Source organism: Rattus norvegicus, chromosome 13, assembly GCF_021556685.1.
Source record: "Rattus norvegicus strain SHRSP/BbbUtx chromosome 13, alternate assembly SHRSP_T2T, whole genome shotgun sequence".
Lineage (NCBI taxonomy): Eukaryota > Metazoa > Chordata > Mammalia > Rodentia > Muridae > Rattus > Rattus norvegicus.
Window position 1 is genome coordinate 32,136,004 of NC_141546.1, and position 27,990 is coordinate 32,163,993.

At 44.7% G+C, this 27,990-nt stretch overlaps 1 protein-coding gene across 36 annotated transcripts in view; it reads left to right on the forward strand.

Annotated features, from left to right (window-relative positions):
• Positions 1 to 27,990, forward strand: part of Clasp1 (cytoplasmic linker associated protein 1) — a 221,554-nt gene that overhangs the window by 94,177 nt on the left and 99,387 nt on the right. For all 36 annotated transcript variants that reach the window (NM_001427589.1, XM_087580613.1, XM_087580631.1 and 33 more), the window contains 7 exon segments: positions 19,250 to 19,402; positions 21,674 to 21,747; positions 23,464 to 23,556; positions 24,999 to 25,144; positions 25,832 to 25,967; positions 27,104 to 27,174; positions 27,638 to 27,697. In NM_001427589.1, the coding sequence (NP_001414518.1) occupies positions 19,250 to 19,402; positions 21,674 to 21,747; positions 23,464 to 23,556; positions 24,999 to 25,144; positions 25,832 to 25,967; positions 27,104 to 27,174; positions 27,638 to 27,697 (733 nt within the window).

Genomic DNA, 27,990 nt, shown 5'->3' on the forward strand with positions numbered 1-27,990 from the left:
ACTGACCCATCTCACTGATCCGTTTGCTAATTTTTATTTCGTTTTTAACACCAGACTGGCCTCAAACTCACCTGCCTTTGCCTCCCAAGTGCTTGGATCAAAGGTGTGTGCCACCACTGCCCAGGTCTTTGCTCATTTTTAAATTGTGCTATTTTAAGTCTTCGTGATTGAACCATATGAATTCCTTTTAGACTTCTGGATTAAAAGACTCCTAGCATGTAAATAATTTGCAGAACCCCACCCCCACCCCCATTGTGGAGGTTGTCCTCTCTTTTATGTGTCAGTATATAAAATTATAATTTTTGATGAAGTTGAATTCATGTTTCTTTTACTTTTGTTACTTGTAAACAATGATGCTAATTTCAGTCAGAAATTGAACCTCTAAATTAGTACTAACTTGGAGGAACTTGTTTTGAAAAGATTAATTTACTTTTGGTCAATTTCATACATGTATATGGTACATGTGCTCATACTCACCCATTGACCTCTCTCACCCTTCTTCTCTGCTGGGCCTGTTGTCTGGCTTCCTATCCAGCCCGCTCCTACTCTCATGGTTTTTGTTTTCTGTTTTTTTTAAGGTGCAGGTTTTGAAAATAATTATCATGAACACATTTTTATAAAACTACTAGTGTTAAGGGAGCAGATAAGGCTCATCTTGGGTTGTATTTCTTGACATACTTAAAATTACATTCTATGAAACCAGTGGGCTTCATTGCTTTGTGAGTGTAATATGATTGGGACTGAAATCAGCAATAAAGACACGGCCAAGCAGCCATGTAGAATGTGCTTTCTGTCTGAAGTAGGTGCTTCATCCTCATGCAATGCTTCCTTGTTGCTAGGCACCCAAAGGCTTTCAGTTTTGTCTGGCAAAAATATGGGCATTAAAAATATGTTGTTGTATAGATGTAGATTTTTCTTTTCCCACCTCCATATAATTAGCAAAACCCTTGAAGCACAAATTACAGTGTTTCCTTCCATGGTTTTCAAAAAGCAAATTATTTTCAGTGTACTTTTTTTTTTATCAAGCAGTTGTGCTGTGCTTCCAGGAGAACTAGATTCTCAGAGTGAAAGAGCATTAATTAGGGCCTTTATCGGGCTGGGGATTTAGCTCAGTGGTAGAGCGCTTACCTAGGAAGCGCAAGGCCCTGGGTTCCGTCCCCAGCTCCGGAAAAAAAGAACCAAAAAAAAAAAAAAAAAAAAATTAGGGCCTTTATCCATAGCCTTTATCCATAGCCGTTTAACAATCTTGAGTTGGGTTTGATTGACATGAGGCTGTGGATATAATTTCGTTAGAAAATTCACATGGTATTGTTTCCTAAGAAAAGCTAACACGTTAATCAGGAAATCTAGAAAGCATTATATTGATTATAAATCTCTGGAAATGCCATAGTCTGCAGTTAAAGGAAAGAACAGAATATTGCAGATAAAGTCACACACTCAGTTAACAGATAATTATTTAACTCTTATCTGTTACACACATGAGTATTTGCCATCTATCATTTTGCTGGGAAATGCAGCCTTCCTTACATTTTTACTGTTGAAAATAACTTGCAAATGTTACCTAATTCAACTTTGTTCAACAGAACTCCCTGTGAGCCTGGAAACAAACCGCTGGTGAGCTCAGAGAGCAAGTTAGGTAAGGTCTGGAATGTTGCCAGGTGTGGCCAGGACAAAGCATCCATTTAAAAGCGAACCTTTATTAAATAGCCAAGCCTCTATTATCCACTCACACAGCTTTAAAAGCAGTCGTGCTGGATATGTGACTCAGGTGGATAATGGGCCCATTCTGTCCCTGCTTGTTTTTGAGGCCGAGCATCTCGCAGGCCTGGAGAGTTCAGAGTCTTAGGAAAGTGTTTCCACATTCACAGATAGGCAGGCGGGCTGCAGGTGTGTTGGGCTGTGCTGAGAAGCCCACTCCCTATTGCCTAGGAGAGACTGCCTCTCTCTGGGCATTGCAGAAAAGTAAGCAATAGGGACTGCCGGTTCCGTGTCCCTGTGGGACTGAGACTGCTTCCTGTTTGAAGGTGTGGAGTAGTTAGGGAAAGGGAGTTTCTTAAGGGAACTGAGAATTGGTTTGCAGAATGAGTAAGCTGTAAAGACTCTTGTTATATCTGAGTAAAGACAGACGAGGCAGTCCCCTCCCTGGTCGTTGTGAAAAACTCAGGGCAAGAGTCTAAGCTTATTTTGGAATGAGGTGGCAGTTGTCACAGAGCTTCTCCTGAAGAAGATGTAGGAGGAGAGTCTGCTGATGCCTAAGCTGCTGTAAGAAGGGCATTTTTATCTGGTACCGGATCACTGACAGCATGACCACTGGGAAAGGTAGGCCCTTGTTATTACTGATGTATTGGGAAGTCAGGTAAACAGGACATTTTATAATCATGGCTTACACCCATGGGTAGAAAGTAAAGAAATGGTTGCCATGAGTGCTGTTTGCAGGGAGGCAGGGGAGATGAGAAGGCTTCTAAATTAAAGTAGTAAAGTTGATAGCCTTTAAAGATAAGGAGGAAGGCCACACAGAAGCAGAGGTGACCAGATGTCCCCAATGGGTCTTTTGTGTACTTTTAGTTTTCCTCTGCTCCTTTACATTCTTGGGGCATTGATTATGGAGATAAATCTATTTTTATTATCTGAAGCATTTGTTAATATGCTTAAGCTGTCTTCACAAAGTCTACTGGCTGGGAATGTCTGCGTTTCTCCAGCTGCAGCTAGAAGGCAAATGCAGTACGCTGTTACTGCCTCCCTGTCCCCGTGCAGGAAGGGGGATTCTGTAAGGTGACAAAAGCTGAGGAGGGAGACCACCCAGCACTTGTTGCTCACACTGTCCTGCTGCGTATCCTTGTCTTCTGTGGAGGGTTTGCCCAGACTTAGGCAGTGCTGAGAGTACAGGGGAGGCTCTACAGAGCAGGTCTGTGTTGACCACTGAATGCAGCTGATGGCGAAGGAACTACCTGTTCACTGGCCTGCTGTCCTGGGGTAATGTTCCCAGTAGACCTAATCTGTTGTCTCTGAAGGACATTTCCAGACCCTTCAGCTGAATCAGATAGGACTCACAGCAACCTGTATTCACTTCTCTTCCTTATGGGGAACTGGGCTCCTCTCAAGTACTTTGCCACTCTGCTAATATTGTAGGGATCCTAAAGGGCATGTATGTCTGTCTTGTTTGCAATTTTTTCTGCTACTGTATGTGTATGTGTGTGTAGGTATGCATGTGGGGCCAGAGGTTGACTTGGGGGAAAGGGTTCTCTTCTTTCACCATATGGGTCCTAAGGCTGAATTCCGTTCATCAGGCTTGGCAGCAAGTGACTTTACCGGCTGAGCCAGCTTGCTGGCATTAGATCTCCTTCAACTAAGCCTGGTTTAGCTGAAACTCAACAGAAATTTTATTTTGACGAAAAATGTTCCTATTGGAAGATGCTGTATTTCTGTTCATATTTTCCTGTTGATAATTTACTGAGTTAAAGCAATGGTAGATTTTCATGTCTTGTAATTGCCTCTCCTCAGGGTTACTGGCTGTTTAAGCTGTTAAGAAATCAATACCTGGGTAGGAGTGTGAAATAATTCACATTCCAAAGAGCCTTTTATTTGAGGGTTTAAAAAGCTCTCACTGATGATGACAGCATTTGCTTTAAGTTGTTGAATTTGCGAGCTGTTTTCTAAACACCAGGGCAGAATATGAAGTCAGTGCTTAGAGGCCTTACTAAACCTGAATTTAGCACAAAGACCACACTTCTGCTTGGAAGCTCCTTTCAAGCCACCTGCTTTCTGTTGTTGAGATGCAGCTTAAGATGCAAATGTGATAGCAAGCAGGGATTCGAGGCCACTTCTTGGCAGGGGCCTGTATGAATGAATATCTGTCAGTCTGTGGCTGACAAAAGATAAGTTGACAGTGTGCGTGTGAGAGCAGCAGCTGTTACTTGCTGACTGCTATTCTTAGGGCACATTCCTGCACTTTGTTGTTTTTGTTTGATTTTCCTCAATAGGCAGCCCCTGAAGAGCCGCCTGAGGTGTCAGGTTTTCTGTTAACTGGGTCAGTGCCAGGATATGGAAAACTCCACATTGCTGTCTGAGATCAATTTTTCCTTCCCCTATCTGGCATGTTCTCCTGCTTCCTCTTCCACTGCTGTTATTAAAGCTGGAGTTATGTTTGCTCCTCTGATTCTAAAACTATGCCATGGTCAGTAGCCGCTTTAGGGAATAACTCAAAACTGAAAGCATTGAAAAGGACTTTAGAACAGGCATTGGAGCCAGCTGTGGTGCCTCCTGCTTGAAATATTAGCTCCCAGAGGAGGATCACAAGGTCACGGCACTGGCACTCTGTCACTGGAGAATGTTCTGAGTGATGTTTCTGTCAGATTTTTGCTAAGGAGATTTGGGGAGTGGGGTAGGATGCTGCCAGGGGAAATTGTAATATGGGTATGATGAGTTTGGTCTTAGCAACGACTTGGAGGAGAGCGTGTAGAGAAGATAGCCAGGGTTCTGTGTGCCATGCACGGAGGCTGATTCCTATATTCAGTGTCATTACCATGGTATGGGAACTTAAGCCACCAAGACTGTGGGAGTGAGGGAGACAGATACAGAGTGGCCAACTTGAATCTGATTAAATGCAGCTTATCCATCATAACCATTTCATATAAGAAGGGACATGGACACCAATGGGAAGTAAGAGAGATACCATTTCAGAAAGGAAGATAGGCCTTAAGTGAAACAAGTTTAGCTTTGTGACAAGTACACCAGTTTTCTTTAGCTTCAAAATTTACATTATGTGTGTATATGTGTTTGAGTATTTGTATATGCGCATGTGTGAGTGTATGTGCCCTTGGAGTCTAAAGAGGATGTCTCGTCTACTGGAGCTGGAGGTGTAAGTAGTCATGAGCTACTTGATACAAGTCCTGGGACTAAGCTCAGACCTTCTTAAGAGCAGTAAGTGCTCTTCACCCCTGAACCACCTCCAGCCTCATTTCTCCTTAATTTTCTCGGTTTTCATACAGACTAGTGTAAATTCTCTTTAAACAATATTGCCAATCCTTCAGGTAGCTTTCGGTGGTGGTGTATTTACTGTTCTAGTTGACAGGTGAACCAGGGAGAGCAGGGCCTAAAAATGAAGTGGACTCAAGTCTTATGAAATACTTAACTTTGTTCAGAGCGTCTGACAATTTTTACTCTGAGGGTTAAAAAGAGTCACATCAGTAAAGTGTACAATGACAAGGACAAGCCACATGAGGCAAAAGCATGTTTTTCCATCAAGGCATATGAATAGCAACAGCTGAAGTAAACTCACACCTATCTACTACACATGAAATGTATCTCAAGAACAATTCTGTGTCTTGCAGCAACTGAGGTCACAAGAGCCTTTTCTTGTTTTCTTGGGATTTTTCTCAGGCACTTATAATTCTCACGTGACTCCATTCTTGAGCTCTGTTCTGACAGTGGTTGGATGTGTTATATCTGTGTTACGTTAGCTATACAGAAAAGTCTCAGGAGCTCAGTAGTGCACTGTGTATGAAGCTGTGTATGCAAGGGAGTTTTGAGAGGATTAAGTGAGGAAGAGCTGCCCTGAGCGTGGGGTGCCATGCCATAGTCTGAATGTCCTGATAGAGTGTTAGAGTGAAAAGACAAAGCCCACTGGTGTAAGCATTGCCCTTCCCATTCCCTGCATCCTCTGACGTGAGCTTTGCCACATGCACTCAAATGGGCACGTAAGGTACAGTTTTCCTCTGCATTTGTCTTATGGCCACTGAAATAACAGTGACATGATGAACATGGCATTCCACCTCTGTGATCTTCCTCTTCTAATTCAGAAACCCATGGGAAAAGCACATGAGCTGTCTTATCCATAATCTAGCTAAGCCCTGTTCCTCAGCTTGGTTAAGGTCATCTGAAAATGAGCAAGGACACTGTGCAGACCTCAAGCAGGCTAGGGAGACTGGCCATGCATCCTGTCTGCCCTGTCTGAGGACTAAGGCAGACTATGCTACTAGGTAATGAGGCTGCATCAGCCCTGGTACTCTAGTCTCAAGTTTACTGAGTTACTGTAAGAGGTTTCTGTGGGGAAATTAGTGTGGGGTATGTGGGAACTTACTTTTACTAACTCCATAAATGCAATACTTTCCCCAAAGTTTATACTAAAACTGTAAGAACTGGAAAGAAGTGGGGGGGTGGCAAAAAGAAGTTTTTTTTTTTTCATGGAGAAGTATGGTTCTTTGCCTCTCTCTAAGGGCTACGGAGAACTGAGGTTATTGAGGCCCAGATGGGACATCTGAAAGCTGATTTGCACAAAGAGGAAATGGCTCCCAGTGTAATCACTGCTAAGTACCATGAACATTTTGTTTAGAGGCCATTCCCAATTTGGACCTGAGATTTCCAGCTCGCTTGTCCTTGTGCCTGCCTAGTGGCTGTCAGGAAGAATTGGGTCAGTACGGCCGCACTGATAATTAGAGTGGCACTCCTGAAGACGTCAGGCTTAGATGTGATGGCTGCGGGCCTTAGGCTCTGACAGAGACTGGTATAGCACTCCTTTAGGGAAGATTCAAAGGGAAAATAAGTACTGTCCTCCATATATAACCCTGCTCTGTCCCTTAACTTAAACTTGCCTCTTTTTTTGGATTATTAAAACTATAAGTCACATTCTTCTTTAAAGATGCACTCTCAGGCTGGAGAAATAGCTCAATGGTTCAAGTGCTTGCACAAGTGTAAGGACCAGAATTTGGATTTCTAGAACCTACCCAACATCAGATACAGTAGCCTGAAGGTCTATGGAGGGATAGAGGGTAGAAACTTGTTTGGTTGCTTTTCTATTTCTGTGATTTAAAAAAAAATACTTTTGACCAAAGCAATTTATGAAAGAAAGCATTTAATTTTGGCTTATGGCATCACAGGGTCAAAGTCCACTGTCTTAGAACAAAGGAACTTGATTGATCTATAACTCTGAGAGGGGAGAGGGAGGTGACAAGGCAGGGTACTCGAACTGGGAATTGAAACCTCAAAGCCCATTCCAGTGACACACCTCCTTCAACAAGGCCACACTTCCTAATCGTCACAGCCCATTCCAGTGACACACCTCCTTCAACAAGGCCACACTTCCTAATCGTCACAGCCCATTCCAGTGACACACCTCCTTCAACAAGGCCACACTTCCTAATCGTCACAGACAGTTCCACCAACTGGACCAAGTACTCAAATATGAGCCTACAGGGGCCAATCTCATTCAAACTATCACAAAATTTTATTCAACGTATTGTTTGTAAGTCCAGTTTTGGGGATGTGATTAGTTGTAGATAAGGTCATCAGGGTAGATTCCTGTCTTTGTGTGGAGGATTGTGTGGAGGATCTGAGATACAGTTGCTCTGCCAGAGGAGTCTTGCCTGTCATCCATGAAGAAAATGTTTGTATACTACTTTGTTCTGGGATTGTTCCCTGTGTGCAGTTAGTATGATTTGTTCACATCGCATACCCAGTACCTACCATAGTGCCTGGGAATGTAGCAGACCCTTATGGAGTCCAGATTGACATGCAGAGGAAGAAGCTGGCTTTTCACATCAGGACCAGCAGGCCTCCCACTCTTTAGGTAAATTGCCCTGGCTGGCTTCGTTTGTATTTAGTAACTCAGTGCTGTACTCATTACCTTAGAGCTCAGAAGAGAATCCATTCCAGTCCCAGTGGTTCTCTACATCCTACCACTGTTGCCCTCTCATCTCTTGCCCTTTCTCATTGCCTTCAAGAGGTGCATTCCCAGCTAGAAGCCCTTTAAGAGTGGAACATGCTTTTGTTCTGGACAAAAAGTCTGGGATGAAGTTCCTGCATGACACAAAGCTGACTTCTGCAGGAAGGTTAGAAGGAACTTTGGTTTTATTTGAGGCAAGTCTCAGTGTTAGCCTACCACTGTGTAGCGCCAGTCATACTGGAATTACAGCCACACACTGTTCCTAACCCTGGCTTTCGAGGGAAGCCTGGGTGCTTTATAAATCAAGTCTAAACTTTCTTACACACTGTCCTCTGTCATAATTGAACAATGAGGTTATTTGGAGAATTGGCTTAGAGGCTAGAAGATGCTGTGAATAGCTAAATCATCAATCAGTACACCCGTGTCTGGCTAGGATGATGAGGATGTGGAGTGTGGACAGTCACTTGGTCTATAGGCCAGGTACTAAACCTATGATCCTTGTGTGAGGATGGTTATCACATAAGCCATTCCAGTAATTTCATAGCTGTAATTCTGTAACTCTTACAGAATCTCCTTTACTGGATGTAGGATGGTTATATGTCCCCCCTCTAGTACATATGCTTGGAATATCCCACTACTTGACACCCCTGCTCACTTCCTGGTTTTAGCCTGCAGTTGTGTGGCCTCTACAAGTGTCATACATCAGGATGTCTGAACAATTCTGTAAGCAAATGACAGCAAGAAACCCAGTTTGGCTTGCTCTGGTACCTGGATGCAATCAAAAGAATTTTAGAAAGCCAGCCTTTATGCAGTGTTGAAACAAGTTATTCTTGGCCTGGTACTGTTTGCTTTGTAATTATATCAATAATTACAGCAGTGTGAGCCCTAGCTAACTGTTGAGTAGGCTGCACACTGATGCTTAGGTGCTGGTACACTTGCTTTAAGCGTGTTTGCTGTGGTTTTCTGACCACAGACAGCCATCGGTTATAATACACAGCTTTTCAAATAGACTGGGAATTACTCAGACTTGAATGAACATTGTTGTAAAGAAGCTGACACATTAATTGAGTTGATAAAACAACCCCAAACTCTTCCATACTTACCCACAGCTATTTATTAGAAAAAAAACTTTTAGATTCTTAAAGAATAACTTAGATTTTTGCAGGGTTTGAAAAACATACGTCCAACCCCAGCAACTGGGGTCTGGGGAGTGGTAGAAGTAGGGGACTTAGGATTTAGAAGTCATTTTTGACCATGTGCTGAGTTCAAGGCTATCCTGGGTTATATCTCACAAAACAAAACTCAGGATAGACAAGATGGTTCAGTGGATAAAGGCATTTGCCACACAAGCCTGGCTATTTAGTTCCACCCATGGAATCAACATAAACCCACTCTTTGACCTCCACACAGGTTTTGTGTGTGTGTGTGTGTGTGTGTGTGTGTGTGTGTTGTATACATGCATGCTTTAAAAAAAGAACAAACATCTTTTTCTAATTTTGTTCTAATCCACACGTCTTTTGAGCTGTGGGTCAATGAAGACTTAATATAATGTTCATGTTTCCCTGGGAGATGCTTGAAAGTAGCTGAAAGTTCATATCCAGGGAGTGCCAGTGTTGGTATGAGTAGGTTTACACTCCCTTCTCCAGTCCCTGTGCAGCTGACTAATCAGGGCTGCCAGGTTCGTGAAGAGTGTTTTCTGTTCCTGATGGGCTTGGTATCTAGAGGGCTCACACAGTGCTGCCTAATTTCCTCCACACTCTTGCTCTGGCTGATCAGGCCCCAGTTGTAAGGCTCGCTAACAGAGGAGCAAGAGAATACTTTTATCTCTGACCTTGAACTTTGATCCAAGTTAAAAAGATTGAAAAGACCGTTCAGTGAGTGAAAGAGCTACCTGCCAAGCCTTTATGCCGGGTGTCAAAGGATCGAACCAACACCCTCGAGTTGTCCTCTAACCTCCCCCTGCATTTCTCCAACACATGCACACTCACACCAATTAAACTAAATGTTTAAAAAAATGAAAATTAGACCCAAGAATGACCCTGAACAATACATTTCAGTGGAACCTGAGGTCCATGGACTGAAATGTAGACTGAGGTTTACAGACCATGAGATCACAGCTCAGGGCTTCGTCAGGGAAACTTGGTAAAGACACACAAGTGTCCAGTCAAGACACAGGATGACATCATGTTTCTGGCCAGTAGGGAAGTTGATGCAGGCTGCCTTTCTCCTATCCACTAATGTTCTTTTTGCTAGTCCAGTGCCACCATAATGGCTTTATGTGTGTTGAGCAGTGGACTCAGACTTACCAACTGCTCTTCGTAACTTGGGATTTTGCCTTTAGTCAGTCCTCTGCTCCCTCTGCCCAAGGTGAGAACAGCTCCAGAGTTAGAAGGTTTCTATGTCTGTGCTCCTGAGAGGGCTGCTTTATTATCTCATGAGGGATTCCTTGTTCTTACACTTGCTCAGAAGTCATCTTTGGGATTTGTTCTGTGTGGGTGCTCAGTATTGTAGCCTAAGGTGTTCCAGACTTAAGCAGGATGTGCACACATTTAAAAGCACCTGACACTCCCAGTTCTTTAGTATTGGATACAAGTAAAGCAGTGAGTCAAGGAGAGCATAGAGAATCCTTTCTAACTTTATTTGGCCTATTCTGTATAAACATGTATGTCACACTGGACATGCCTTAGGCAAGCTGTTGCCACATGTCTGTTCCCATGCTCGATTATGAATGCTGCAGGGAACTGGCATGCCTTCCTTTGTGCAGCCCTTAGCAGACTGCCTGGGAGCACGTCACACAGTAAAGAAGTGCTGGAAGACACAGGAAGCTGCTTTGCTGTGCTGCTGGCATCTACTGGTGGCAGCCTTAGTGACAGACAGGCCAAAAGTTGGTGATCTGGGACCACCCAGCTTCATCACAATGGTGACAAAATGATTTCTTTGAGGTCGGATCACTTCCAGAGAAGTCCTGTGCTGAGCCTTGAACTTCTACCCCATATAAAGGGGGGCAGGAGGAGTTTGGGGAAAATGTAAATGTCGATACTACTTGGTTAAAACATGTACTTAACTTAGATTTTTTTTTTCTTACAAAAGACATGCTTTCTTGTGGCCATGAGCATCATCCTTCAGGGTACTCTAAAGCTTTGATACAAGGGTGTACACAGATCCTCTCCAATTGGAACTAATTCTTGGGAAGGTTGTGAGTGTGCTGTTCCCTTTCTCAATAGTGTTCATGTATTTCTTTCTGATATCTAGCCTTAGCTTAATTATGTGCTAATTAACCGTGTGCCTTAAAAAATAATTTATTGTATGTGTGTACATGTATGCATAAGTGTGTGGGCACCCATGAGAGCTAGAAGAGGGCATTGCAAGCCCTGGAACTGGAGCTGGTAGGGATTCTGAGAGCTGAGTTGAGGTGTCAGAGCAGCAAGTGCTGTTAGCTGTGGAGCCAGCTGCAGTTTCCTGGTTGCTTGCCTTTTAATATTTATTTATTTTTGAGACAGGGTCTCAACTATGTAGAACATACAGGCCTTGAACTCACAGAGATTTGCCTGCCTCTGCCTGCCTCTGCCTCCCAGGCAGTGGGAACAAATAAAGGCACCACTGTCCTAGCTTTAAGAGCATTTCTAGGGAGCTGTATTCCTGGGTCTTCACCTGTGTTGGCGTTGTTCTGAGTTGCTTCCTGTACCTGCAGCATCTCTGCTGACTCTAAGTAGCTTCCTTGGAGAAAAACCATGGTGTTCCGTCCAGGTATCCTGGATGATTTGCCTGAAATCTCATGTAGAACACATTTATTGAGTTGTGGGTGATACATGTAGAAAGGGGACGAACTGGTCAGAAAGCTGAGAACTCAAGGGCAGGCATTGCTCTCCGTCCTGGAACCCCAGCCAGGCTTCAGTTGCCTCCACACCCGTCAGCCTACTCTGTCCTGTTGCTTGCAGGAGGGCGCCCAGGCTTCAGCATCTCCAGACTTGCTTCTGCTCAACGTCAAGGTCAGGAGAGGTTGTAGATTAGTTGCCATGATTGGTGGCATGGAGCCTTGCCTTTCTTCTAGGGCTGGTTTCTGCCTGCCAGGTAAGATGGGGCAGACCTGAGAGTAAGTGGGTAGGTGAGGTATCAGAACTGCTGCCAGCTGGCAGGGCAGGGCAGGGTGGGGATTAGTGGGGTGCAGGCCATGCAAGGTATGGACCCACAAGCAGATGAGAGCATTCCTCCCCAGTTTTTCAGATAAAGCAACAGAAGTTTAGCTGTTTTTCTTGTTTTATTTTATGTTTATTAGTGCTTTGTTTGCGTGTATGTATGTATGTTTGTATGTGTACCACATGTCTGTCTGGTGCCTGTGGCAATTAGAAACTAGCAGTAGTCTCCAGTTTCCAAGGATGCACAGGGATGGTGTGTCTCAGAGTATGAGACTTATGCAAAAGCAGCCTTGTGAGGGCTGGAAGGTGTGCTGGGAGGTGTACGGAAGAGCAGCCCCTCTTCGGGCATCCCGTCTCTGCATCCTTGAGTCAGGAATGCTGAGTATATTCTACTCAGGCTACCTCTTCCTCTTACATGGAGGGTGAGTTGAAGGCTGCCAGGAATCCCTTCAGCTCAGGTGCCCCTGGTACAGATCAGCTTTGGCTTCGGAGACCTAGATATGTCCCCCTGAAGGCTCCCCTTCAAAACCTTGCCAAGGAGAGAGGGCAGGACAGCTTCCTTTAGCCCTGGCCCTCTTGCAGATGAGTATGAACTACATCCCATTTTCCCCGATGGCTTGGGGAAAGCTTTCCACAGGAGCCCAGAACTTCAGTTCCAACTTTCACAGCCTCTAGCTCTATCTTTAGATTGACATCTCTGATCATACCCCTAGTCACAGTGGTATGTATAGGATGGTCTCTCTGACTACTCCTGTGTTTTATTGATTATGTGTATGTGCACGAGTGTGTGTGTGTGTGTGTGTGTGCGCGTTTGCGTGTGTGTGTGTGTGTGTGTGTGTGTGTGTGTGTGTGTGTGTGTGCGCGCGCGCGCGCGAGAACAACTTTGTGAACTGGTTCTTTCCTTCCACCTTTGTGTGGGTTCCTGGGATCAAACTCAAGTCTTGCTCAACAACCACCTTTCCCTTTCCCTTTCCCTTCCCCTTTCCCATGATTCCTACCAGGTGAAATCTGTGTGTTCTCGATGCCTCCATTCTGCCTGCTTCCTGGTTATGGTTCCCTTCTCAGGGAACTGCCCTCTGCTGCTATCTCTCCTTCCACTGGTTGATTTTAGGTTCATGGATGACTATGTACTCTGGCCTTTCTGCTTTCCCGGGATTCTGTCTGTTGTGGTTTAAACTCATCTTCTCAGTGGTTCTCAGAGGCACACTGGTTTGCCATGGTCTCCCACAATCAGGCAGACCTATCATTTTTTACCTCAATGTCGGTTAGGAAAGGATTCCACTGCCACTCTGTGGAATTCTCAAGCCTTTTAGAGTGCCTGTTCCTGGGGCTATAAGAGAAGAGATGAGGCTCAGCTGACTGAAGAATTGAAGGTGACTAGGACCCGAAGGCTTCAGTTAGCTTACTCCAGGTTCCTACCCCTAGACTATCGGACAGCAGCAGTGGTTGGTGGCTGAAAATAGAGTGGATTCTTTGGGGCCAGGCAATGTATGTTTCTGCAAGAAGATTTTCTGTATAGCATACATTGTGTGAAAAACCTTAACCTAGTGTGATGGCAAAGTGCGCACAGTTAGAAGTACTCATGTCCACGTGTTTGCGTGGCCAAGGCTTTAGAAGCAGTCCTGAGCTGACTGACGCCTGCTTAGCCAACCCTGAAGAAGCTGGGCATTCAGATGCTATCAGATGCCAGGCATAGTGGTGTGTGCCTTTGATCCCACCATTTGGGAGGCATGAGCAGAGGCAGGCAGTTCTCTGTGAGTTCGAGGCCTGCCTGGTCTATATAGTGAGTTCCAGTACAGCCAGAGTGAGATCGTATCTTCAAAACCAAAACCAAAACAAAGCAGACGCTAGCAGAGAGCAGCGTGCCTTGTAATTTAGTTAAGCAATACTGAAATATGTCAAGAGCCCAGGACTGTGCCTCTGTATCTGGGACAGCTAGGGAGCTGCTGTGTCACAGGCTTAGTTACACAAATGGCCTATTTGCCTTTTCAGGAGTGATGCTTTCTACAGATAAGACTTTTTCAGTTTACTAAAACTAGGCACCTTTCTGATGGTCTAGTCTCCCTCCTTCAGAAAAAAAATTGATATATTTTTATTCCCTTAGAAGTCCATACAGTATCCCTTGATCATATTTGCCTCCAGCATCTCTCTAAATTCACTTAGGGGCATCTCCTTCTTTTCCCAACAACCTGACGCCCTCTTTTTTTTTTTTAAATTTAATAACCCATCAACTCCATTTGTACTGCCCATATATTTCTGGGTGATGGGCCATACACTGGACCCATTTGTGGCTGGGGCTCACCAGTCACTATTCTCTGTACTTTGATCAGTTGTCTGTTCAGCATTAACCCAGTGCAGAAAGTCTCTGAGGTCTGAGAGCTGCACTGATCTGTCTGATAGGACTTTAGGAAGCAGTTGAATACTTAACAGAATAATAGTTGTACGATTACCCCTGAGGCCCATGAGCTACTTCCTCAGCCATGGCTTCTTGGCTAGATGTGTAGTTCTAGGCATGCATTGTCTCCTGTGGAGCAGGCCTGATATCCAATCAGAAGTCAGTTGGTCACCCCATAATATTTATACCACAATTGCACCCACAGACATATCATTGGTTTTTGTTTTTTTTCTTTTGTTTTGTTGTTGTTTTTGTTTTTTTTTTCTTTTAAAGATTTATTCATTTATTATATATAAGTACACTGTAGCTGTCTTCAGATACACCAGAAGAGGGCATCAGATCTCTTTACATATGGTTGTGAGCCACCATGTGGTTGCTGGGAATTGAACTCAGGACCTCTGGAAGAGTAGTCGGGTGCTCTTAACCGCTGAGCCATCACTCCAGCCCATATGCTGGTCATTGTTACAGTTCACTAGATTCATAGCTCAGCTGATGACCCCTGTACCCCTTTGCTTTGTGCATATATATTTATGGAGGCTAAAGGTCCATTTTCTTTAGGTGCTGCCCATTGTGTTTTAACTTTTTTTGTTCTGAGTGTGTGTGTGTGTGTGTGTGTGTGTGTGTGTGTGTGTGTACCCATGCACAGAGGCAAAGGCTGTGAGACATGTGGAGGCTAGAGGACAGCTTGTGGTAATCAGTTCCATATGTGTTCCAGGACTGACTCAGGTTGTAAGCCTTGGCAGCAAGAGTCTTTACCTGCCGAGCCACCTTGCCAACCCTGCTTCACATTTCTAAGACAGTCTCTCACTGGCCTAGGGCTGGATGATTAGACTGTCTTTCTCTGCCTCCTTAGGACTGGGGTTAAATCATATACATTTCATCCACACACGTGGATTCTTTTCCTTTTACTGGATTCTGGGGATTGATCTCATTTTCTAAGCATGTTACTGGTTGAGCCTTCTCCCCAGCTCCAACGTCCTTTAATTTGATTTAAGTTTTGAAATGTCTGAGAAACTTAGGCTAAACTTTAAAACTATTTAGTTCAGTGTTCCAGTCATGAACTGTTATTTTTATCCCTAAGCATCTCTCAGATCATGTTCTCTGATTTCGAACACTATTCAGCTGTGGATCTGGAGAGGAGCACACGATTTCCCTGTGTTCTGATGAACCTCCAGCGGAGACAGGAAGGACCAGTTAGTGGGCTTTGTGGCTCAGGTCAAACACTGACTTTTAAGTTTGGGGTCCTTGTTCTGAGTGCCTACTGCTGTGAGCTTGTTTCTCAGGTGTCCTTTGACCTGCATGCTGTCCCAAATTCACAGTCGTTTGAGTTTAGCAGTTTCTCTGTGTCCTTGCTGGGTCAGTCTCTTCCCTTGGCCTCTGCATCTCTGTCTGGTCCGCCTGTAATTAGCCGTCTGCCCTACTGAGGGAACCAGATAAGTGGGCTGTTAGGTTTGTCCAGAGGTGGGTAGAACACCAAGTAGGGATAGGTGCTTAGTTAAAGCCCTACACATGGTCCAGATGCTCCTTCTCTGCCCCATACCCAGGAGCATTTCCTCAGATCATGGCTATGGCAGCTATGCCTTCCCAAGGAGAATGGGCTTTTAAAAATATACCCTCCTTGTAGACAGACATACAAGCGCTTCTGCACATCATGTGTCCTGTCCTTTTAGCTCGTGTGTGTGTGTGTGTGTGTGTGTGTGTGTGTGTGTGTGTGTGTGTAGTGACAATCTAATATAGCAATAGATAGCCCAGTTAAAGTTTCTGTAAACCAACAAGTTATTAACCCAGAACACAGGAAAAGATATGAACATTGTGTTTTGTTTTTTAAATTAGTTTCTTTGATGTTTATGGGTGTTTTGTGTTCATATACGTATGTATGCCATGTGTGCCTACTGCCCAAGGAAGTGAGAAGAGAGAATTGGATCTCGTAGAGCTGAAGTTGGAGGCAGGTATGAGCCACACGTGACTGCTGGGAACCCAGCCTGGGTCCTCTTGAAGAAGCCAGTGTTCTAGTCCCTATTTTTACTTTAAAGAGCCCTTCATCTGTGTAGAAAGGAACAAAATGGAGAGAATAAAAAATGAATTGACCTGAGGAGAAAGTCTTACATGTTCATGTGTTTGCTGCCTTCATTTCTGTATACAAATCAGCATTCCAACTGCTCTGCTTCCCTTTGGTCTGAAGATCTTCCTGTAGCATTTTCTGGAGTGAGAGTGCGGGGGCCAACATGTTGCTTTTTATATCAACATATTTTGCCTCGCTTCTTGATTTCAATTTCAACTTATTTTATTTATTCATTTATGCATATTTTTATGTGTGTGTCCATGCCATGGCACATGTACTAGGTCTGAGGGCAACATGAGGTGCTCTCATGAGGCCATGAGTCAGGCCTGGTGGCAAGTGCTCTTACACACCAAGTTCTCCTTTCTCTGACGGGGACACCCTGCGCTCCGTTCTCACCTGGTGCCTGTCCCCACAGGGCCTGTGATGCTCTCTGCTCTCTGAGACGCTCACTGGTTTTAAGCAGTTGCCTAGTGTGTGTCCTGGCTAGCATTAGTTGTCAGCTTGACACAGCTATATTCATCTGAGAGGGAGCCTCAGCTGAGGGCACATCTGTGGGGACTGTCTTGTTTGTAATTGATGGAGGAGAGCCCAGCCCACTGTGAGGGGCACCATCCTTAGTTTGGCTGTCCAGGGTTATATAAGAAAGCTAGCCAAGCAGGATCCTGAGTGGTGGGCTGTGGCCCACGGGTGTAAGATGAAGTTTGCCCCCTCGGTTGCTTTGGCTCCAGAGTATTTCATCGCAGCAGCAGCAGGAGACTAGACAGCAAGTGTCTTTTCTCTGCTGTGTTTTTATTTGTTTAGTTTTTATTTCAGCTTCCTGAATCTGTGGGCATATTTTCCTCATCAAATAGAGATCTGACTCTTCCCACAGATAGTTTTCTAGCCCCTACTGCATCCTGCTGGGAGTCCAGTTGCATGCCCCCCCCCCCCCCCCCGCCTTCTTTAATGGTGGCTGAATTCTGCTGTTCTGTGTTTGAGTTCTCCAACCCACTGGCACCTGCACTGGCACCTGGTGTCCTGGAGCTATAGTTGCCGACTGCTGTGGGCAACCAGCTGTGGGTGCTACCCCCCTCGTAACCCCTGAGCCATTCCTCCAGGCCCTGCAGCCTCTGTCCTCTGATTGTGCAGTTCTTACACTGAGCTTTGTAGATGACATCTGGTCCAAGTATATTCTATGCTTCTTGGAAATCACTGTTACCTGAATGTTGTTAGATTTCCTTTTTATTTTTATTCACTCCAAGGTACCTTAAATGATTCACACTTGCTACATAACCCCTTGCAATTGTGGCACATAAGCTTTAATTTTGCATCATTAAAATGTTTGCAGGTAAAGCTGGAGAGATGGCTCAGCAGTAATGTGCCTGCTGCGAAAACCTGACCCCCAGCCTGACACCCTGAGTTCATCCCCAGTCCACAGTGGAGCAGAGAACTGTTTCCAAAAGCTGTCCTGTAACCACATAGGCACCATGACACATGTGTGCGCATGCGCGTGCGCGCGCGCGCGCGCGCGCGCACACACACACACACACACACACACACACAATAATAACAATCAAATGAGTTTAAACTGTTGATAAATAGGTTGAATTTTAAAAACCATAGATGATTCTTTTTTTCTTCTTTTAAATTTTGAATGTACCAGAGAAGATAATGAGCCTTGCTGGTTTGAAGCTTTAAACATGCACAGTGTAATTTAAAAAATCAACTTCATTAAAGGAAATGAAGCCTAGAAAACATACTTTTTGCCAGTCTAATTGACATGTTTGTAAGTGATAATTTAATTCAGTGTCTTCAAAGGTGTGGAGCAAGATAGGCATTTCAGTTTCCAGCAAAGGAGACATTTATGGCTTTTCAGGAGATAAACTTAGTACATTGATAAGCATTTTCATGCCGATTGACCCAGTAATGCTACTTGTTGACATTTCTTAACTTAAAATTGGCAAACTAGTTATAGGAAGGTGTTGTTGCAGTCCTGTTGCTTTTATTATTTTTTTTGCATTTATTTGTCTGTTTACTTATTATTTTGTGTGTATGTGTGCATGTGTGCTCACAAGTACGGGTGCCAAGCTGCTTCTGTGAAGGTCAGGACAATTTGTGGTCTGGGTTCTGGGCATCCATCTTAGGTCATTAGGCTTGAATGTGAGGAGCCCTACCCACCGAGCCATCTGGCCAGTTAACAGCCCTGTTTGTGATAGTGAGGTGTTATGAAGCCAAACTACCCGACAGTGGGTGGAGCACTTCCATTTCCAAAGTACCTTAGAACTATTGCAATAGCTTTATGAAAAATAGTCTACCACATGGGAAAAGTTAAAGGATTTCAAGGAGTTGTATTGTTCAGCTATTTTTTTAAAGTGCATTGCACCATATACAGTGGGACACACTGGTAATCCTTGCTCTCAGGATCATGAGTTTGAGGCCAGCTGAGGTTACAGAACAAGGCCCTGTTTGGAGAGGAGACTGAAAAAACAAAACAAAACAGGGCTAGCAAGACTCAGTGAGTAAAAGCCCTTGTGGTACAAGTGTGACAATTTGATTTCAGAGCCCCAGAACTCACATGAAATCTGGACAGACAGCATGGGCCTCTGTGATCCCAGCATTCCTTTGTAGAGGTGGGGGCCAGAGAAAGGTCCCAGAATCTTGGGCCAGCCATTGGAGAACACAGAGAGCCCCCCCATTAAACAAGGGGGGAGGTGAGGACAGACATCTGAGACTGTCCTGCTGTGTGCCCTGCGTGCCTGCGTATTCACTCCCCCACACACACACCCTCCACCAACTAGAAAACGTGCATAGAGAAAGGGTCAGATGCTTTCCATGTTGCAGTGGGATAGCGTTCTGGTTCTGTAAGGTAAGCAGTGGTCTGTGTAGTTGTATTCCAAGCTTTGCCAGGACCTTACTTACTTGCAGGTACAAACCAGTATTTTCATGACTGATGGTTGTCTTGTGTATAGGTGAAAGCATACCATTTTCAAACAGTGGCTTCTGTGCTTCCTTTTCAGATAAAAATTTTGATGATGAAGATTCTGTGGATGGCAACAGGCCTTCTTCTGCCAGCTCCTCATCGTCCAAGGCTCCATCAAGTTCCCGGAGGAATGTTAGCATGGGGACCACCCGTAGGCTCATGGCATCCAGTCTTGGATCGAAGTCTTCAGGTCAGAGCACATCTCGTATGGTGTTCTGGGGTCCTCATCAGGAGTCCTTGCCCACCATGTCCCTGTGTGTGCACATTCTTGCTCGCAGTATTTGATTGGCCGGCTACTGCTCTGATGCTGACAGTCTGGCTTAAGATGCCAGTTGCTGACCAGGTTCTAGGTGCCAGCCAGCCAGCCAGAGTACAGACAGCACAGAGGAAGGCACAGCCCCAGGGTGAAGATCAAACAATGTGTAGTCATCTGGGTCCAGCCTTGCCTTGACCACCATTGGGCTTTCTATCAAATCTGTTAAGACCAGAGCCAGACTGAAATCTTGAAGATGTGATTTAGTCATACAGGTAGCATTTTTCCTGTCCATCAGTGTGAGTGCTTGGTAAATGAACACAAGGAGAGCCAGTGAGATGCACAAACCTGGTGAAGACAGACAGTCCTTAGAACCCTCCTCCTCCCCAGTCACTCCTCGTCTTAGACAGAGTGACTGGTTATTTATACCTCTAACCACTCATTTTGCTGTCACATTTTAAACTTATACTCCAGTTTCTTACTCTTTACCTCTAAAACATCATGTAGCCATTTGCTTTAAAACCATGCTCACTGATGGTGTTATGTCTTGTGAGGGTAGGGAGGTGGGTAGAATCCCAGGGTGGTGACTGGACTGCCTGCAGTAGGAAAGTCCTGGACTGCTGCCCACTGTGGTCACTCTCTGTGGACAGAAGGCCTTAGGAGTGCTGCTCCCTGTGGTCTGTCCTGGAGTCACAAGGCACCACTGCCCTCTCCAGCCCTACCAATCTGCACTGAGAGCCCTGTTGGCCACAGGAAGGCCTGTGTCACTGTGCTTATGTTTGTCATTCTTCTGAAGATTTTCCAGTGCTATTATTTTTTTGTTGTTGAGTTTGTTTAATATAAGCTTCACTATTTTTAAAGGTTTATTTACTTTTATTTTATGTATATGGATGTTGTTGGCCAATGTGTGTGTGTGTGTGTGTGTGTGTGTGTGTGTGTGTGTGTGTGTGTGGTCTTATGTGAGAACATATGTGTACACATGCATACCCTAGCATGCTTATGGAAGTCATTGGACAACTTGGGGAATCAGTTCTTTGCTTCCATGATATGCATCTTGGGGAGCAAATTAAGATCATCAGGCTTGGTGACAAGTTTCTTTTTGTGCTGAGGCATCTCACCTACCCCAGTGATATCCATTCTCAGTCTTCCCTTGAGTGATAGCAATTCCATGAACAGGGAGGGTAAGACGATTGTTTCCTGCACGGTTCCAGGACTGCTATGCTGCCCATCCCTCACCCACAGCCCTTCTAGGAGTCTCCATTTGGCCAGCCTTCCCTCCAGTCCTATCCTCATCCTCATCCTTTCTTTGTTTAACACCATAGTCCTGATTGCTGTAGATGCTTTTCCGATCCTGTGGTTTCAGAGGCCATTGCTGTCTGCTCACAGCACTCTAATCATATGCCAAAGCAAAAGGAGGGTTGAGTGCACATCACAGTCCATGGTTGACATCCATGTGCATTTGCTGCTGTCGTGCAGTCACAGTCACTGTTCCCTGGGCTGTCTTTAAACCTACTGTTTGTTTTACTTTCTCTAGCAGGTCCAGCAAGACCCCAACAACAAGTTAGGTGGCTAATAAGAAAGCAGACATGCTAATGTCTATAAGTCACTATTGGGGCTTCAAGGATGACCTCAGACCTCAGTGTAAAACCTTGTTTTTATGGAGCATGATAAGACGAAGTTGTCATGTTGGGTTTGGATTAGTAAACAGGTGTAATTCTCCCTGCGGCAGCACAGAGTGGTTAAATAGTCTCAGGGTGATCAAATACACTTTGCCTACCCATCCTTAGCCAACCCTTCTAGAAGTCTCCACTGGGCCTGTTTGCCTTCGGGCTTGCCTTCATTTCAAGCGTACAAGGCATCTTAACACAGCCCTGTGGGAGAAACTTGAACTGATGACTAGATAAAAAGTTGAGGGACCATAGTGACACCTCAGCAATGAGAGTGTTGGCTGTTCTTGCAGAGGACCAGAGTTCTAGGACTGCTTGTAATCAGCTCAGAGGTTCCAGTGCCCTCTGGCCTCCTCATACACCCACATAGTGCATTCGATTACACACAGCCTCAAACTCATACATGTAGAAATGAATCTTTTTTTAATTTTAAGTGTTCCAAAATATAATTTCAGTTTTGTATATTCATAATTCTGTAGTAGATGTTTTAAACAGTATGGAGTTCACATTATCTTTGTTTTAAAAACAATTTTTTTAACAGCTGCAAAAGAAGGTGCGGGTGCTGTGGATGAAGAGGATTTTATTAAAGCCTTCGATGATGTACCTGTAGTGCAGGTGAGTGCGGGTCTGTGCTGCTCCTAAAGTCAGCGTAGTGGTTCCATAAAGGGCTTAGTGGCTTAGAGCCTCTACTGCTCTTCCAGAGGACTGGATTCTATTCCCAGATGCTCACAGCTGCCTGTAACCCCAGCTTCTAGGTGTAATCACCTCTTCCAGCATCTGCAGGTACCTAAGAATGTGCCACACATGTATAACACACACAGAGGCACACAGGAGTAAAAAGAGATTTAAAAAGTAATTGTTTTTAATGAAGGTGGAATAGTCTTCCAATTTTATTTTTCAAATATGCCTGTGCGAGACCATGTTACAGTAGTGATGTGCCTATGGCAGCTGACTCTATAAAGACTCATCCAGCTCAGAACTGTGCCTATGGCAGCTGACTCTATAAAGACTCATCCAGCTCAGAACTGTGCCTATGGCAGCTGACTCTATAAAGACTCATCCAGCTCAGAACTGTGCCTATGGCAGCTGACTCTATAAAGACTCATCCAGCTCAGAACTTTGGAGGCCCAAAATGTAGAGTACATGGAACAACCTTGAGATCCACGCCTGGTCCATGTTACTTCATGGTGCTGGATAGATGGCCCTGGAACAGCAGGCAACTCCTGTCAGACCAGCACACAGGACAGGATGGGGTCAGCCCAGGCTCTCATAACAGCCCTTCTAGAATTATCTCCCCCAGTGATCTTAAGGAGCCCACCATCTGTTTGTTGCACCACCCAGGCCCCTAACCTTTTCACACAGTGGAACTTTGGGGACTCATGTCCAAACCCTGACACTACTGCATACAGAATCTTTACCTTGCAGTGTGGAAACTGAAACTCTCAAGACTATATGAGATCTAAGGTACAAATTAGAAAATGTGGGGGCCCTGTAAATTACAACAAGAACAGAAGTGTTGGTCCTCTTCGACTCTCTGGAAGAGTCGGAAAGATGTTACTGTAGAGTGCGTTTGTTAGGCTACAGGAAAGTGACGGTGGCGGTTGGCTAGAGCAGAAGATGAAGATCATATTGAAGATTTTTTTTCTTAGAAAACTCTCTCACGGCCAAAGAAGTACAGCAGACACAGTGGAGGATGCAGCCGTGGCTCACTCTCAGCTCCATGCTTAGCTGGTCTCCTCATACAGGCCAGCAGCCTCTGCCTGGTGCTACAGTGGACCGGGCCCTCCTCTATCCATCAGTAATCAAGACAACCCACACCGACATTCCCACAGGCCATTCTGACCCCAGCAGTCCCTCAGTTGATCCTTCTTCTCAGATGATTCTGGGCTGGAGCAAAGTGATAGATAGAGCCAACGAGGAGACCTGATGGCCTGAATTTGATTCCCGAATCTCACAGTAGAGTTTGGAGTGATTGCCAGAAGTTGCCATGAACCATGGCACATTTGTCCCACCTCATATCCTACTATACACATTCAGTAATAAGTTTTTAAAAACATGACTAATGCATCATTGATGTTGTTTTTTTCCTCTTGTACACAACTCATCCTGTTGGTTTTTAGTAAAGATATGTCTGAAACAAGGTTGCATCCATGTGGCAGCAAACAAAGGGGATTCCTGTTGTTTGTGGGCATCAGGCCCACTCAGATGAGATGCCCAGAGAATTCCTCCTGTGAAGTGAAAGTTACTCTTCCTAGACTTCATGTATTTAAAAATAATCATCTTAATTCTGTACAGTATCTTCTGTTAAGTATAAATTAATTTTGCTTCCAGATTTACTCCAGCCGAGATCTCGAGGAATCCATAAACAAAATTAGAGAAATTCTATCAGATGACAAACATGATTGGGAGCAGAGAGTAAATGCTGTAAGTGCTGCTTTTTTGTGGGTCCATTATGCTCATTTGCATATCTACTGATTTACATACACAGGAATGCTGGCACATAAATTACCATGTGTACATTTTACCTTCTTAGTAAATCACCTCACTTTCTTTTGTTGTTCACAGTGAGTTTTGGTTTTTGAGTTTGTTTCAAGATAATCTCATACATCCTAGTTTGCTCTCTGTTGCTGTGAAAAACATCATGACCAAAAGCAACTTGGAAAGGAAAGGGTTTATTTCTTTCTATTGGGTTATAGTCCATCACCAAAGGAAGCTAGGGCAGGACCTGGAAGTTGGAACCTGGAGGTAAGATCTGAAGCAGAGACTGTGAGGGAATGCTCCTTTACCGGCTTGCTTCTGATGGCATATATGTATATATCCTGTTCTCTTATATAACCCAGGACCTCCTGCCCAGGGCTGGCATGGCCTGCAGTGGAGTGGGCCAGGCCCTCCCACACCAATCATCAATTAAGAAAATGCTCCAGACATGCCCACAGACCAATCTGATGAAGGCAATTCAACTGAGGTTTCTCTTCCCAGATGACTCTAGTTTATGTCAAGTTGACAAACATAAGTAGCACCTGCTGTTTAGCCCATGCTCGCCTTCACCTTGGGAAATCCTGTTTTAGCTTGTGGACTGCTGGACCTAAGGGTCAGGCGCTACCACACCCAGCCCTACTTCTGTTTTGAAAACACAGCAGCTTGCTGCGTGCGTGCGGTGGCATATACGTTTAATCCTAGCACTTGGGATGCAGAGATAGACAGACAGTTCTCTAAGCTGTATAGGAAGACCTAGTCTCAAAAAGCACACAAACAAAACACAAAACCAAAAATCCTGAGCATTCAGGGCTAGCGAGATGACTCAGCAGTTAGGAACACAGCTGCCTCGATTCCAGTGCTGGGAGCCAGTGCCCTCTGCTGGCCTCATGGGCCCCTGTGTACTGTAGTGCACATAGACTCAAGCGGGCACACATAGACACTTGAAAATGGTTTTAAGGGAACCAAATCATATTTATTATGGGTGTTGCATTTTAAAATGGGGCTTTAACTGTGATCTGATTTGTTTATTACATATTAGGTAATAATTATCTGTTCAAATTGTCTTTGCAAAATGGTTTCCAGGGGCTAGAGCTATAATTTCAGCTGTTCTTACAAAGGACCCAAGCCTAGATCCCAGTAGCCTTATCAGGTGGCTCACAACCATCTTGTAACTGGAGCTCCAGGGGACGGAATGCCCTCTTCTGGCCTCAGTGGGCACCTTTACAAATGTGGCATTCCCCCACCCCCACACACAAAGATAAATCTTTTTTAAAAAATGGTTTCTATTATCAGTTAACTTTTATGTTTATCTCTCACATTAGCGGCTGTTTTCTGATATTTAGTGTTAAATATTTTATTTACCCTCTGACTTTTCTCTGTCCCGTTAGCTAAAAAAGATTAGATCGTTACTCTTGGCTGGGGCGGCTGAGTACGATAACTTCTTTCAACACTTGCGTCTTCTGGACGGAGCCTTTAAACTCTCTGCTAAGGACCTGCGGTCTCAGGTAGTGCGGGAAGCTTGTATCACCTTGGGGTAAGGACTTCGAGCGCTACATTCACCCACACTGTGATACAGTCTCTCAGAGCTTTAAAGGGAACTCTTTGTCTTGTCTGTGGGGTCACCTCTAGCTGGTTTCCAAGACCCTAGTCTGTTGACACTTGCGTCCACACTCGGGGTAGCTGCTGCTCAGTTATGTAGTGTGTGCTGGATTTTAAATTTAGTCACTAACATAACTAAGAAGCCTCTCGTACTATTAATTTAAAAAAAAAAAAAAACCTTACAGAACAGATCAGAGAGAAGGAATTGTGGCCCACGTGCAGTGTTTGCATGTGCCAGCATGCATGTTAAGTCAGTAGCCACAGCACCTGGCCAGCACCGTGACCGTATAGAGACTGTGTAGGGCAAGCAGACGCTAAAGGATCATGTTTTATTTGTAAAACAAAAATAAAATAAGACGGGGGCAAGGGTTGGAGTCATGCTTATGTCTATAGTATGTCTTTGGTCTTGCTGGATGGTTTTTTGCTCTTTTAATACTTATGTGAAAATTATTTAAAAAAAATTTGTTGCCTGATGGCTTTGCCAAGTTTTCTACTTGTACATTTTAAGTCTATGTTTGAGGTGCCTTTGACCCTTGTCTTTTATCCCTAGAGAACTGTGTGTTGAGAGGCTCTGTGCTTCCTGTGTGAGGATGTGACTATAGCCAATCCTTTCTTGTTGCAGGCACCTGTCATCAGTTCTGGGAAATAAGTTTGATCATGGAGCTGAAGCCATTATGCCAACTATCTTTAATTTAATCCCAAACAGTGCCAAAATTATGGCTACTTCTGGTGTTGTAGCCGTTAGGTTAATCATTCGGGTAAGTATGGCATGGGCACACCCATGCAAAAGAGAGTGGGAGGCCCTGCTGGCTGATGGGACATAACAGACGAGCCTGCCAGGGCGGGGGGGGGGGGGGGGGAGGGGACAGCGGGACCCAACAGTGTCTTTCCCCTGGATGGGAGTGTTGCGCCCTGTGGGCTAGCACACCCTTCCTGACATCCATCTACCTCTTGGCTCTCCCCGACCATTGGCTCTAAGTCCTTGGCTGTTCAGAGCATCTGACTTTTGTCTCCCTCCATCACTTCTGGTCTTCCTTCCCTCATCCACACCTTCCATTTTAGTTGTTTGTGCTAATGGTTGCCATTTACCTGAAGCTCAGCAATCTTCTCACCTGAGTTTTCTAGCACTTACTGTAGTGTAAGCAATGGGCCCAGTGTCATTAATCCTCATGCATGTTTTCAGGAAAGAGTAGTCCATGAAGGTGTAAAAGGACCTGTCCTCCACTTCCTCCTCTCTACTCAAGTTTTTCCCCAGAGGCAAATCTGGAAAGTGGTATGGATTAAAACTGTCCAGCTGCTTCCTGCCAAGCCTGAGGACCTGAGTGCAACCCTCAGGACCCACATGGTGGAGGGAGAACCAACTCCCACAAGTTATCTTCTCACTTTTGTACATGTGCCCCCTCCCCACACACAGAGGAGAGAGAGAGAGAGAGAGAGAGAGAGAGAGAGAGAGAGAGAGAGAGAACGAACACAAGAGAGAGAGAACACAAGAGAGAGAGAGAACACAAATAAGTAACTAAATGTGTTAGAAGAAATCTTGAAACTACAGAATGCACTCAGTCCCCACAGGTTACTCAGGGTCATTCCTTAGTATCACTGTTTTTGCTTACCCTTACTTATAATGTTAAACCCAAGGACGTTGTATGTTTCCACTGGAACAGTGTCAGGATGGCCTCTTCCCTAAGACTGCTGTGGCTGATCCATGCTCTCATCGCTCTGTTAGCTCTGTACTGGCCTGTATGACATTTCAGGGCACTTGGTTTCCGTCTTCAGTGCTGACATCTTACATTGGACATACACGTGCTGTGAAGTCAGCGCGTGAGGAAGAGGCTCCTGTTGCACCTGGTTCTGGTCTGTGTTACAAGTGCTCACCTGTTTCCTCTCCTTTCCATAGCACACTCACATCCCTCGGCTGATCCCTGTCATAACCAGCAACTGTACCTCTAAGTCTGTCGCAGTCAGAAGGTAAGCCTGGGCAGGGAAGGGCTTCTTGATGATATTGCAAGTGTCTAAACCAGAGAGCACCAGGTCTCCTCCCATGGATAGACTTTCACACTCGAAGTCATTGTTGACTGCTTCTTGGTCCAAGAGTACTTTTACTTTGGCTGGCAAGACGGCTTGATGGGTTTCATCCTCAGGACTCTCAAAAGTGGTCCTTGTCATACACACACTGCAGTTACACATGTACAACCTTCCAAAATCTTAAGATCTGTGTGTGTGTGTGTGTGTGTATGTGTGCGTGTATATGTGTGTCAGAACCACCTAGTCTTTTAGTTATTTCTGATTCTTCTTTATTCTACATTTTCTGTTCTTCCTGTTAAATGAGATTTACCTATTCAAAGGATAAACTGGTTGATTTAAGCAAAAGCTTTTTTATTTTCACAACAGATATATTACTAAGTTCCATTTCTTTCTTACCACATTCCAGGCGCTGTTTTGAATTTTTAGATTTGCTTTTACAAGAATGGCAGACACATTCACTAGAAAGGTGAGCTCCTGTGATTTTAGAACTTTCTCTGACCGATTCTTAGAGTTGAGTGCCTGAGCAGATAGTTTGTCCCATCCGGTATAAGGAAGGAAGGAATCAGAGCATTTGCTAAGTGACTAGTTTCTCCTGGTCTGAGCCACTTCATACAGGAGAAGCTGTAGGGAGTGTCATCCTCCCGGATACCACTGTGGCATAGCTTGTGTATCTCAGTTGGCGGGTGCTTGCCCAGCACTAAGAAGCCCTGATTGCATCTTCTCCTAAATAAACTGGGCCTATAACCCACTGTCAGTAGT